The sequence below is a fragment of the Marmota marmota genome, unplaced genomic scaffold (assembly GCF_001458135.2).
Source record: "Marmota marmota marmota unplaced genomic scaffold, marMar, whole genome shotgun sequence".
NCBI classification, from domain to species: Eukaryota; Metazoa; Chordata; class Mammalia; order Rodentia; family Sciuridae; genus Marmota; species Marmota marmota.
This window is the reverse complement of record NW_026000016.1, coordinates 16,298,930-16,311,314: the sequence shown is the minus strand read 5'-3', so window position 1 is coordinate 16,311,314 and position 12,385 is coordinate 16,298,930. Positions and strand designations below refer to the sequence as shown.

Here is a 12,385-nt window from a genome sequence, read left to right as displayed (position 1 = left end):
AATAGGTTTATAAATCCTCATCTGTCCCTGTATTTTGCTCATCATATGAATTGACATAGTGTAAATACCACTTGAGTACCTTATAATTTAGTAGTCTGATTTTTTTTTTAAACTTCTTAATATAGTTAGAATAACTTGTAAGCCATTAGGAAATTCTCACCTTAATTTTCTTCTCTTTTAAGGAATTTAGTGGTTATGTTCAACAAGTACAATATGCAATAGCCAGAATAAAAGCTGCCATGCCAAGAATCTATGAGCTTGCAGCTGGAGGCACTGCTGTTGGTACTGGTTTAAATACTAGAATCGGCTTTGCGGAAAAAGTTGCTGCAAAAGTAGCTGCACTCACAGGTTAGTGATTCATGAGTTAGTATACTTTTTCGTTGTACTAGTTCAGGTAATTTTTAGGTATCTTTGCCTTGCATTTTTTTAAATTTAAACTTAGAAATAATTTTTCAGAATAGTCTCAAAAAACAAAAACAACAAAACCCTGGGAATAAATCTATCCAAAGAGGTGAAAGACCTCTATAGTGAAAGCTGTAGAACACTGAAGAAATTGAACAAGACATTAAAAGATAGAAAAACCTCCCATGTTCTTGGATAGTCAGAATTAATATTTTTAAAATGGCCATATTACAAAAAGTGGTTCACAGATTAAAGGTGATCTTCATCAAAATACCAATGACATTTTTCACAAAACTAAGAAAAACAGTTCTAAAATTCACGTGGAAGAATAAAAGACCCAGAATACCCGAAGCAAAATTAAACAATAAGAGCAATGCTGGGGGGGATGACATCATGATAACTTATCTCAAATTATTACTACAGAGATATAGTAACAAAACAGCATGATATTAGCATCAGAACAGACATGATTACAGTAGAATAGAACAGACAAGTATATATAACAGTCATCTGATACTTAATAAAAATACCAAAAACATAATGTAGGAGAAAAGAGCCTTTTTAACAAATGGTGATAGAAAAATTAGGTATTCTGACGTAGAAGAATAAAACTATATCCTTGTCTCTCATTCTATGTAAAAATCAACTCAAAGTGAATCAAAGACCTAGGAATTAGACCAGAAACACTGCAACTACTAGAAGAAAACAGATTCAACCCTCCAGCATACTGGCACAGGCACTAACTGCCTTAATTAGACACCTGAAAAGCTCAATAAATAAAACCAAGAATCAATAAATGGGATGGCATCAAATTTAAAAGCTTCTGCACAGCAAAGGAAAAAAGAGTGTGAAGATACCCTGTAGAATGGGAGAAAATCTTTTGCCAACTACTCTTAAGAAGAATTCAAAAAACTGAACACCCCAAAACCAAATAACCCAATGAATAAATGGGCAAATGATCTCAACATAGACATCTTTTTCAAAAGAAGAAATATAAATGACCAATGAATAAATGAAAAAAAATATTTAACATCCTTAGCAATCAGGGAAATGAAAATCAAAACTATACTAAATTTTCATCTCACTCCAGTTAGAATAGTAATGATCAATAATACAAATAACAATGTCTAGTAAGGATGTTGGGGAAAAGGTACACTTATACATTGTTGATGGGACTGCACATTAGTATAACCACATTGAAAAGCAGTACGGAGATTCCTCAGAAGACTAGAAATGGACCCACCATATGACCCATCCATCCTTTGGTATTTTCCAAAAGAACAAAATCAGCACACTATCGTCATACACACATGGCAATGTTTATAACAGCCCAGTTCACAATAGTCAAGTTGTGAAACCAGCCCAGGTTCCCATTAACAGACAAACAAATAAAGGAAATGTGGCATGTATACACAATGGAGTTTTGCTCAGCCATAAAGAAAAATTATGGCATTTGCTAGTAAACAGATGAACTGGATAACATCATGTTAAGTGAAAGAAGACTCATAAAGTCAAGGGCTTATTGGTTTCTCTTGTATGTGGAAGGTAGAGAGAAAGAAAGGAATTTTTTAAAGGGGGAGGGGCAATCTAAATAAAAGGGAGATGAGTAGGGTAGCAGAGAAGGATGCGGGAGGTTTGAGGAAGTACTGGCAAATGAAATCTATAAAATTATGCCATGTCCATGAACAGTTATACCACAATCCTACTTTTACATGTAATTACAATACACTAATTAAAATGGTAGTAATGGGAGATCAGTAGAATAGAGCAAGTAGATTAAAGGGAGGATGGAGGGGAAGGTACTAGGGAATGTGGTTGATCAAATTATGTACAAATATAGCATAATGAATCCAGCTATTTATAATGCACCAAATAGAAAAATATTACTATCAAACATGTTTTATATTCATTTCAAAAGCTGTTAATCCCCCCCCCCCCCTTTTTTTTTGGTACTAGGGATTGAACTCGGGGGGCACTTGGCCAGTGAGCCGCATCCCCAGCCCTATTTTGTATTGTATTTAGAGACAGGGTCTCACTGAGTTGCTTAGCGCCTCACCATTGCTGAGGCTGGCTTTGAACTTGCAATCCTCCTGTCTCAGGTGTGCACCACTGCACCTGGCTAATCCCTTTACTTTTAAAAGGTTTTCTATATAGGAGTTCATATAGCATGCAGTTAAAATAGCAGTGTTAACTTTGTTTACTATCTGGTGGTATTCAGTTATTTTCTCTTTGAAACTGCTTTGAAGTGAAAGTTTCAAAATTGGCAGAAATAACTTTTGAATGATTTGTTGTAGACAGGCTTAATTTCTTTTTTAAAATGTCATGTTGTGATATTTCTTTAAATTATTAGATCTTTTTAAATTATTTGTTTCCTTTAGTTGAGTACTGTAGTCTGAATAATGATTACTGTTATTACAGCCAAGTTGTTCTCTACAGAAAAGTCTTATTAATATATAGATGTTGCCAGAGGGTTAGTGTGGAGATAATTATACAATACATGTTCAAGTGTACTAGCTGTTTTTTTCTTTTAAATCACATTTTAGTTAAAAATAAAAAAAACTGTATTTTTAAGGTTTAGAATAAGTAGGTTTTTGAAATTGACATGGGAGTGACTAAGAACATCTAACTCATTTTTGTTTCTTATTCTCTCGGGGAGATCTTTTGGCCCCTGGCTAGAGGGGAAAAATGGAACAGAATAAAGTGGACAAAGAAATTTTTTAAAACTGTACTAGAGCCAGGTGAGGTGGCACACACCTGTAATCCCAGTGGCTCAGGAGGCTGAAGGCAGGAGGATCTAGAGTTCAAAGCCAACCTCAGCAAGAACAAGGCACTATGTAACTTAGTGGAGAATCTGTCTCTAAATGAAATACCAAGTAGTGCTGGGGATGTGGCTTAGTGATTGAGTGCCCCTGAGTTCAATCCCTGGTACCAAAAAAAAAAAAAAAAAAAAAAAAAACTCAACAATACTAGGAACAGAGTGTGGAGTAAAGTGGAGTGGATTTCATTCACTTTTCACTTTTACTCAAGAGTAGTCAGGCATTATACACATGTTGGCAGTACAGTTTTACAGTAGTGGTTTTTTCCTAGTATATTTGTTGTACTTGTTATTTCATCCTTTAAATGTTCTGGTGCTAGATTCTTTGTATTCTTTTAGGACTTCTTAAATCTACATAAAGTTTAAACCTTAAACATTTTTTCTGAAGTACAATTTTTATTCTCTTTGGGAATCTTTATAGTTTTTGTGTTTGCAATGCTAGGGATAACACCCAGGGCCTTATACTTGCTAGAGAACACATTTTATCATTGAGCAGTACCCCTAGCCCTTGGTTGTATTGTTTTTTCTTCCATATTTTTTTGTTGGTGCATTATAGTTGTAAATAATGGTGGGATTTGTTGTTATGTATTCATATGTGCACATAATATAACAATATTTAATTTTTGGCCAATATCATTCCCCAGTATTTCCCCTTTCCTTCTCCTACTCCCTCTCCCTGGTTCCTTTCTCCTACTTTACTGGTCTCCCTTCAATTTTAATGAGACTCCCTACACTTCTTTTCCTTTTCTTCTGTAGCTTCCACATAAGAGAAAACATACAGCCCTTGACCTTCTGAGTTTTGGCTTATTTTGCATAACATAATGTTGTCAAGTTCCATCCATTTTCCTACAAATGACAATTTCATTTTTCTTTATGACTGAATAAAACTCCTTAGTGTACATATGCCTCATTTTCTTTATCTATTGATCTGTTGATGGCTGGTTCCGTAATTTGGGTATTGTGAATTGTGCTACTGTAAATGGGTACGTATGTATCACTGAAGTATGATGACTTTACTACTTCAGGATTAATAGTGAGAAGTAGTATAGCTGGCCACTTATCTGTTGGTTCCATGCCTAGCCTTTTAAGGAACCTCCATACTGATTTCCACAGAAGTTTTAGTAATCTACAATCCCATCATCAGTGCAGAAGTGTTCCTTTTTCTCCATAGCCTTTCAGCATTTGCTTTTGTTTGTTTGTTTTTTGTACCAGGGCTTGAACCCAGGGGTGCTTAATTACTGAGCCTCATCCCAGCCCTCTTTTATTTTTTATTTTGAGACAGATTCTTGCTAAGTTGCTGAGGCTAGCTTTGAACCTTTGATCTCCTGCATTGGCCTCCCGAGCCACTGGGATTACAGGTGTTCACCACTGTGCCTGGCTGTTTGTATTCTTGATGCTGCAGTTCTGACTGGAGTGAGATGAAATCTCAGGGTAGTTTTCCTTGTATTTCCCTAATTGCTAATGGTGTTGAACAGTTTTTCAAATATTTGTTGGCCATTTGTATTTCTTTTGAGAATTGGTCTCAAACTGTGATCTACTGACCTTGAACTTGTGATCCTCCTGCTGCAGCCTCCTGAGTTGCTAAAATTACAGTTGTGCACCACTGTGCCCAGCTGGTGTTAAGTTTTTCGATGATTAATTCTTTGTCAAAGAGTAGCAAAGATTTTCTCCCAATTTGTAGGTTCTCTATTCACATTCCTAATTATTTTGCTGTACAGAAACTTTTTAATTTGATGCCATCGTACTTATTAACTCTTGGCATTATTTCCTGAGTGTTAGGATTCCTATTGAGAAAGTCATTGCCTGTGCCCATATGTTGGAGTGTTGACCCTGTGTCAATGGTTTGGTCTAATTCCTAGGTTTTTTGATTCATTTTCAGTTGACTATTGTTCAGGGTGGGAGATAAAAGTCCTCATTCTTCTACCTATGGAGAACCAATTTTTCCAGCATCATTTGTTAAAAAGGCTATCTCCTTGGTTGTATTTTTGCTTTTCAGGTACTGAAACTTTGTTTAACTTGTTGAAAGTAGACAGACCTATTTATTTTACTGTTCACCCAGGTTGGCTATTTTTTCTTCAGGCTTACCTTTTGTTACTGCTCCAAATAAATTTGAAGCTCTGGCTGCTCATGATGCTTTGGTGGAACTCAGTGGAGCCATGAACACTACTGCATGCAGTCTGATGAAGATAGCAAATGATATTCGTTTTCTGGGTTCTGGTCCTCGGTCTGGTCTGGGAGAACTGATCTTGCCTGAAAATGAACCAGGAAGCAGTATCATGCCAGGTAATCACATAGCTAGTAAGGGTTGGAACTGGAATTTAAATTAAAATCCCAGACATTCTCAACTTTAGAATGTGATCCCATAGTTAGACAGGGAAACACAAGACACACTTGTTTCAAAATGTTTGTGTGGGCTATCTTGGATCAGGATTTCTAAGAACATCACCTCACAAGTTAGGAAAAAGTTAGCAGCTATATTTCAGTTCTCTTATTTGAAGGTATGTAATAGTTCTGTCCTTCACAGGCCAAAGCAAAGAGAATTCTAGAATAGGGTGTTTTAAATGATCAGCATGAGTTGAATTAAAAAAAAAAAAAAGTCATACCAAGTCAAGCTCTTATTTCATGTTTTGTGTTGAGTTATGGGCCTATTAGTTTAAGGGAAATGATACAGGCACTTGGTGTCTGGATTTCAGTAAGTCATTTGATAGACTTACCTGATAATCATTGGTTTCAATGGAGAAGTGTGAACAGTGCTGGTGAGTGAATACAGCTGGATGAATAGTAACATTTAAGGAATGACTAATGAGTTGAGTCTGGTCTGGAGGAGTATCTTGAAGGTGAAGGATTCTACCCATTCAGCACTGTACTAGTGATTGAAGGTGAAGGCAGAAAATACATGCTGATCATACTGGAACAAAGTTGAGGTGGCTGTATTTATCATATGATAGAATTGAGATTCATAAAGTCCTCTGTAGGCCAATATACATCAGTCTAAAACTGACAAAAGTAATTTTTAATATTGAGAAAGAATGGTCTGACAGTTGATTGTTTTAAATCTGTGCCTGTAATAGATCAAGAGAATATCTTGTTTTTAAGTATTTCATATTGACAAATGACATGTGGATTTACTTGATTGCAAATCCAAGGTGATTTCCTAAAAGAGAAATGGAGAGTCACAGATAAAGGAGGTATCTTCCCAATGTGTTAACTTGCATTGGTTAGAAGAAGCTTGTTGGAGGGACATTCCCAGGGTGGTGGAATTCCAGAGACTCGTGGTAGATAGCAGAGTTTCAGCTTGACAGGAAGCCTCCCAAGTGTTGGTGATATTCCTCTTTTATAAGTGTTCCCATAGCAGCGTATATTTCTCTTTATTTACCCAATGTCTATGAAATTGCCAGCTTTTTTCCTAACCAAGTTCCATGAAGGTAGAGTCTCCATATTTCTGATTGTGTATTGTGTACTTGGCTCCATAACATGAATAAAAACCACGATAGTGGAGAACTATAATGTATTAGATGTAGTTTCTCATTAGTCATCGAGTGATTCAGTTTTGTGGCTACTTATCTCTCTTTCTTTAGTCAGTTTATTTCATTAAATTGGTCTTTTTTATATGTCTTTTATTTAATGAAATTTGACTTCCTCCTTGGCCTGATTATTTGACATAAAACATAATTTTAAACTGATGCATGAAATTATGAGCGCATTTGATGTGTATTCTGTCACTGGTGGTTTCCTTGAAGGCAAGGTGAACCCTACTCAGTGTGAAGCAATGACCATGGTTGCAGCTCAAGTCATGGGGAATCATGTCGCTGTTACTGTTGGAGGCAGCAATGGACATTTTGAATTGAATGTTTTCAAGCCAATGATGGTAAGCTTTAAATTCAGTTTTTAATGATTTTGATTAAAAGCTAATTGTCATTGTTTTTGTTTTTCCTTAAGTTTCTAGAGTTTCCACATTAGATAATTATGAGATAATAGTAGCAATTGGAAATCAAGTACTTCTTAGAAGAGTAGCCCTAAATATTAGGAATTAAGTGACTTGTAGCTCAAGTGATTTGACAGTTTGCATTTTTAATAGGAAGAAAAATTCTGAGGTAGTATAGGTTTCTTCACTAGAAGTAAGTTCAAGTTTCCTTAGTTTAAAAAATTAAAAGCCTGCCTCCTTCTCATGTTGTGCTTTTGCTTCCTCCTTTCTTCAGATTCAATCTTGAAGGAATACCCCACAGTCACTTTCATTTATGCTATGATTCCCACAAGTCCAGAGTGCCTTCCACTTGCACCTGAGTTGTTCTCCCATCATTAGTGACCTCTTCAATTCACAGACATCCCACAGTTCTTCTCTTGCATCATCTGATGTTGAACATCATCTGATGTTGAAACAATCTTCTTTCTTTCTCCCCAGTTCTCTTCCTATCCCAAGTCAAATTCTTTTTACCTCTTCTACATTAGTGGAAACATTGTATCTATCAGAATTGTTCTTTTTTCATTTTTTCCAGAGATAGAACAAAATATTGTCATCTTTTATCCATTTTTTCCTAGCTTCAGATAATGAAGCTGCATCACTATTTAGAACTTCATTTGTATCAAGTATTGTTATATCTAAAATATTTTAGAGGCGTATTTTCTATTAGTATACAGTGTAAAATCTAATCTTAATTTGATAGGCATGCAAATGACAAATATTAAGTAGTTTCACTAAATATTTATCAGCTTCTACTCCATATCATGCACTGTACTGGGTGCTTACAATAAAATAGTAAACAAGACAGATTTTTCCCTTCTGCAGTGTATGTTCTAATGGTAAATAAAAAACCTGCAGTAGAATTCAGACTCATAAACTTTTCCGTCCAGGTAAGATTGCATAGCAGCTATATGTCATATATAGGCACATAGCAATCATTGTTGGATTTTTATAATTTATCGAGCATGAGTTGAATTTAAAAAAAAAAAAAAAAAGTCATACCAAGTCCTCTTATTTCATGTTTTGTGTTGAGTTATGGGCCTGTTAGTTTAAGGGAAATGATACAGACACTTGGTGTCTGGATTTCAGTACGTCATTTGATAGATATCCAAGGCACATAGAAAAGGTAAAACCAATGAAAGAAAGCCTAAGAGGAGACAGGAAGAGAAGAAAGAAGAAAATGTTGTCTTAGTAATCTTTTAAATTTTTTCTTGTTTTGTTTTAATAGAAAACAAATCAAGATTATCAACATTTGCCATGTAATAAAGTGACAAGTATCAAATTAAACTTTGAAAGTTTAGTGCCTTCTATTAGAGTCTGTTGGAAGTGTACCCTTGAGTTTAGACAAAAGGCTATTAAGATGTGAATATATCTTAGTTTATATTGGAAATACTATAAAAAAAGCAATTGGTAAAACATACCAATTACTTTCATATTATAAATTATATGAAAAGTTAAGGTGACTGGAATGTCTGTTTTATTAAGTATAAAAACCTTGGTGATCTTTAATTAGAACAAGATATATTCCATGATTGTAAAATTATATCAAAATGAACTCTACTGTCATGCATAACTAAAAAGAACCAATAAACAAAACAAAACAAACCCTTGTTGATCTTTAAGAACTGGGAAACCCTGACTGGACCAGTTGCTTCAAGCATATACTTAATTTTTAAATTTCTGTATCTGTTTCCTCCTTCATGGAATATTATTTTGTCTGTCTCTGGGTATCCAATCCTCTGTATCAAGTAGGACTTCATCAGTTCTTGTAGCTGGAGTTAATTCCTCTTTTACTATGATCACCAACTCTTCATACCTGTTTTATATACTCAACATGGGTGATCTTGTATTTTATGCTCGGTCAACTAGTAAGGAAGTATTTACCCATCTCATCCTTGTATTGCCTCTGATAAGGCAATAATTTTTCAATTTCTATGCCCACAGCCTACCACTGAGCTATATCCCTGGTCCTTTTTTTTTTTTTTTTTTTTCTTCTTATGAGACAGGGTCTCACTAAATTGCTGAGGCTGGCCTTGAACTTTCCATCCTCCTGCCTCAGGTTCCTGAGTCACTGGGTTTACAGGTGTGTGCCAGTGCCTGGCCCTCAAATTTGGTTTTTAGGGTGTAGGGCCTTACAGTTTTTAGGAGTGCTATATGCTTGTTGAATTATACATTGAGAATAAGCCAGCAGACAATATGTGTCATTGGTTAAAAATAATAATAATAATAAGCATAGTAATGTCTCTTCCTCTTCTTTCCCTCCCTCCCTCCCTCTCTCTCTGAAAGATTAAAAATGTATTACACTCAGCCAGGCTGCTGGGGGATGCTTCAGTTTCCTTCACAGAAAACTGCGTGGTGGGGATCCAGGCCAACACAGACAGGATCAACAAGCTAATGAACGAATCTCTAATGTTGGTGACTGCTCTTAATCCTCATATTGGTAAGAATAAAGAATAATGCCATTTTGAATGTAAAATTAAAAGCTGAAACATTTTTAGAGAATTCCAAATCAATGTTTGTGGATAGCAAATTCCTTTTGGACATTGAGTAAAATCTCTTAAAATACTTGAAATTGTGTTAAAAGATACTTTATATATTTATAACTTCTATGGTGACATAGTTCTTTCAAAACGTGATCCATTATATTTCATTTTATTTTAAATATAATATTCAGAAGTAATATTTTAAATGTATTTAAATGGCTTCAGAAACTCAATATGCAGGTACTTTGGGAAGGCTCTCTGTAAGACCTTCAGCTGGTAATGTCACTAGGTGGCACTGGCTGATTATCCACAAGGAATAAATCTGCTTATCTTCACAGATGCTCTATAATACTTCAATTTTGTTGTTTTTAATCCAGTTCAGATATGGAAAGCTGCCAAGTAATAGAAAGAAGGTTATATATTCACTGCTTTTAGAGAATGGAAAAAAAGGGAAATATTGTGTATAAAACCATGCTTTTGTATTGCAAGTCTTTTCCAGAATTGTAGCTGTTTCATTTTGTATAGAAGCAGACCTGTATGGTATACTGACCATAGCAATCCCTGTTGGATTGGCTATTTTGTAGGTTTTAAGGCATTCATTGCTTTATGTTGTGACTTATAAAAGGCCAAACCCTCACCAGGCGTGGTGGCGCACACCTGTAATCTCAGCAGCTCAGGAGGCTGAGGCAGGAGGATTGCAAGTTTGAGGCCAGCCTTAGCAATTTAGTGAAGCCATAAGCAACTTAGCAAGACCTTGTGTCAAACTTAAAAAAGGGTGGGGGGTGGGGCTGGAGATGTGGCTCAGTGGTTAAGCACCCATGGGTTCAATTCCTGATACCAAAAAAAGTCAAACCCCTTCTTTCTGCTGAAGTTAATATAGACTTTGATTTTCTGTTTTAGAACAATAAGTTACCATGTAGTCTTATCATGTTATGGATACTACTTTAAAGCATTCTTCTATAATTATGAACTTTCAAGGCAGATTTTATATCTCAGCTTCCCAAAAAGCTAAACTTTCATTTTTACAATATTAGAGCTCATTTGACTGTTTTAGGCAGCCCTGAGCCCAATGTGATGTTTTTTTGGTATAGTATTTGTAATGATATTTTGATCCATTAAAATTGTACATCAACATTCAACTGAAAAGATGCAAAGGGATTGATAAAAGGTTCTTGTGAGAAATATTTCCTCAGATCTTTACTTCAGAACATGTTGCCAAAACTTTTTAAAATTAGAAGTATCTAAAACTGAATGACATTAGTTTAAAGTGAGAGAAAAAGACTTATTAGAGGCAATACAAGAATAAAATGGGCAAATATTTCCTTACTAGTTGACAGAGCCTGAGCCGTACAGCCCTCCAAATCATGGCTTCTCCATGGCCTAGATGTGTAACAGACTAATTGTTAATACTATCTCGTGGAACTTGAGGACTAAAAGTAGTGAGCATTCATGCGTAGACATCCTCTTGAGTTTCACATGAGAATTCTTCTCAAAGCTACTCTGGTCAGTAAATGCCCTTTACAACATGTTGATCATTCACAAATTCAGTTCAGTAATAAAATCAACCATCTTAGTAGTTTGTATTATAGATGATGATTAATTGCATATAGACATTTAACACCTTACTGGGTTGTTAATCATATTGCCTCAGCAGCCTTCTTACCTTGGGTCATATTCCCCTGGTCTTTGTTTTTTTGGTCTTTCCTCCTACCTTGTTTTCATTTTCATTCTTGCTTTTGCCTTCTGATTTGTTGTTGTTGTTGTTGGTGGTGGTGGTCATTTATTTCTTCTAATTTTTAAAAAAGTTATATTAAGTCAAGACTACAAGGCCAAATGCCCAATCCCTAACTTCATTTTAAAGCAAATAATTCTGAAGTCAGCAATGTACCTGTGATCTTTTATACAGGTATATATTTCTGCTATACTGCCCCACTGTATCCTTGTAATGTCTGAGGAGAGGCCAGGGAATGGAAGCCACTGCAGTAGAAACTCAGAAGAGAAGAACTGCTGCTGGAAGGCATGTCTCTCCTGAGAGCACTGGCTGTTCCTCCTTCACTGAGGGGACTTCTCACCCCTCAGAGCTAGTCACCAGTTGCCAGTTGTTATGGTACTATGTACACTTTGTGCAGGACTGGAGCATCTAACCCATTAATGCTTTTAGAAAGATAATTGTTGCTGGTTAAACATGTTGTTGGAGAAAATGTAGCGGTGTACTTTTATGTCTTGGTGCTATATATTCTTTTTTGTTTTCTCTGTGAAATACCTAAGTTAATGGACAATTTCAATGTAGGAGGACATGTGCTACTTAAAGTGAGGTATGTTCAAGTCTTTATACCTTAAAACAAGTAAAGGTTTTATTCTATATGAGAAGTAAATTATCAAGATATTCACTTTTAATACTTTTTAAAAATTTTTGGAATATGTCATTAAAGAAGACTTCTAGCATCAATATCAAGTAAGCAGTATTACTTTTTGCTTTAGAAAACCAAATTTCATTAACTCTGGTGTTGTCTATTTTTTCTTCAGGGTATGACAAGGCAGCAAAGATTGCTAAGACTGCACACAAAAAAGGTTCAACTTTAAAGGAAACTGCTATTGAGCTTGGCTATCTCACAGCAGAGCAGTTTGACGAATGGGTAAAGCCTAAGGACATGCTGGGTCCAAAGTGATCGAAATAAATTTATGATAAAAATAAACATGTAAAATAAAATTTAAAAAATCAGA

At 35.4% G+C, this 12,385-nt stretch overlaps 1 protein-coding gene across 1 annotated transcript in view; it reads left to right on the top strand.

Moving 5' to 3' along the window:
* Fh (fumarate hydratase) overlaps positions 1 to 12,385 on the top strand; it is a 26,837-nt gene extending 14,452 nt beyond the window's left edge. The window contains exons 6-10 of the mRNA XM_015483536.2: positions 183 to 348; positions 5,297 to 5,500; positions 6,958 to 7,085; positions 9,465 to 9,618; positions 12,188 to 12,385. Of these exons, the coding sequence (XP_015339022.1) occupies positions 183 to 348; positions 5,297 to 5,500; positions 6,958 to 7,085; positions 9,465 to 9,618; positions 12,188 to 12,330 (795 nt within the window). The 3' untranslated portion in view covers positions 12,331 to 12,385. The remainder of the gene's footprint in view (positions 1 to 182; positions 349 to 5,296; positions 5,501 to 6,957; positions 7,086 to 9,464; positions 9,619 to 12,187) is intronic.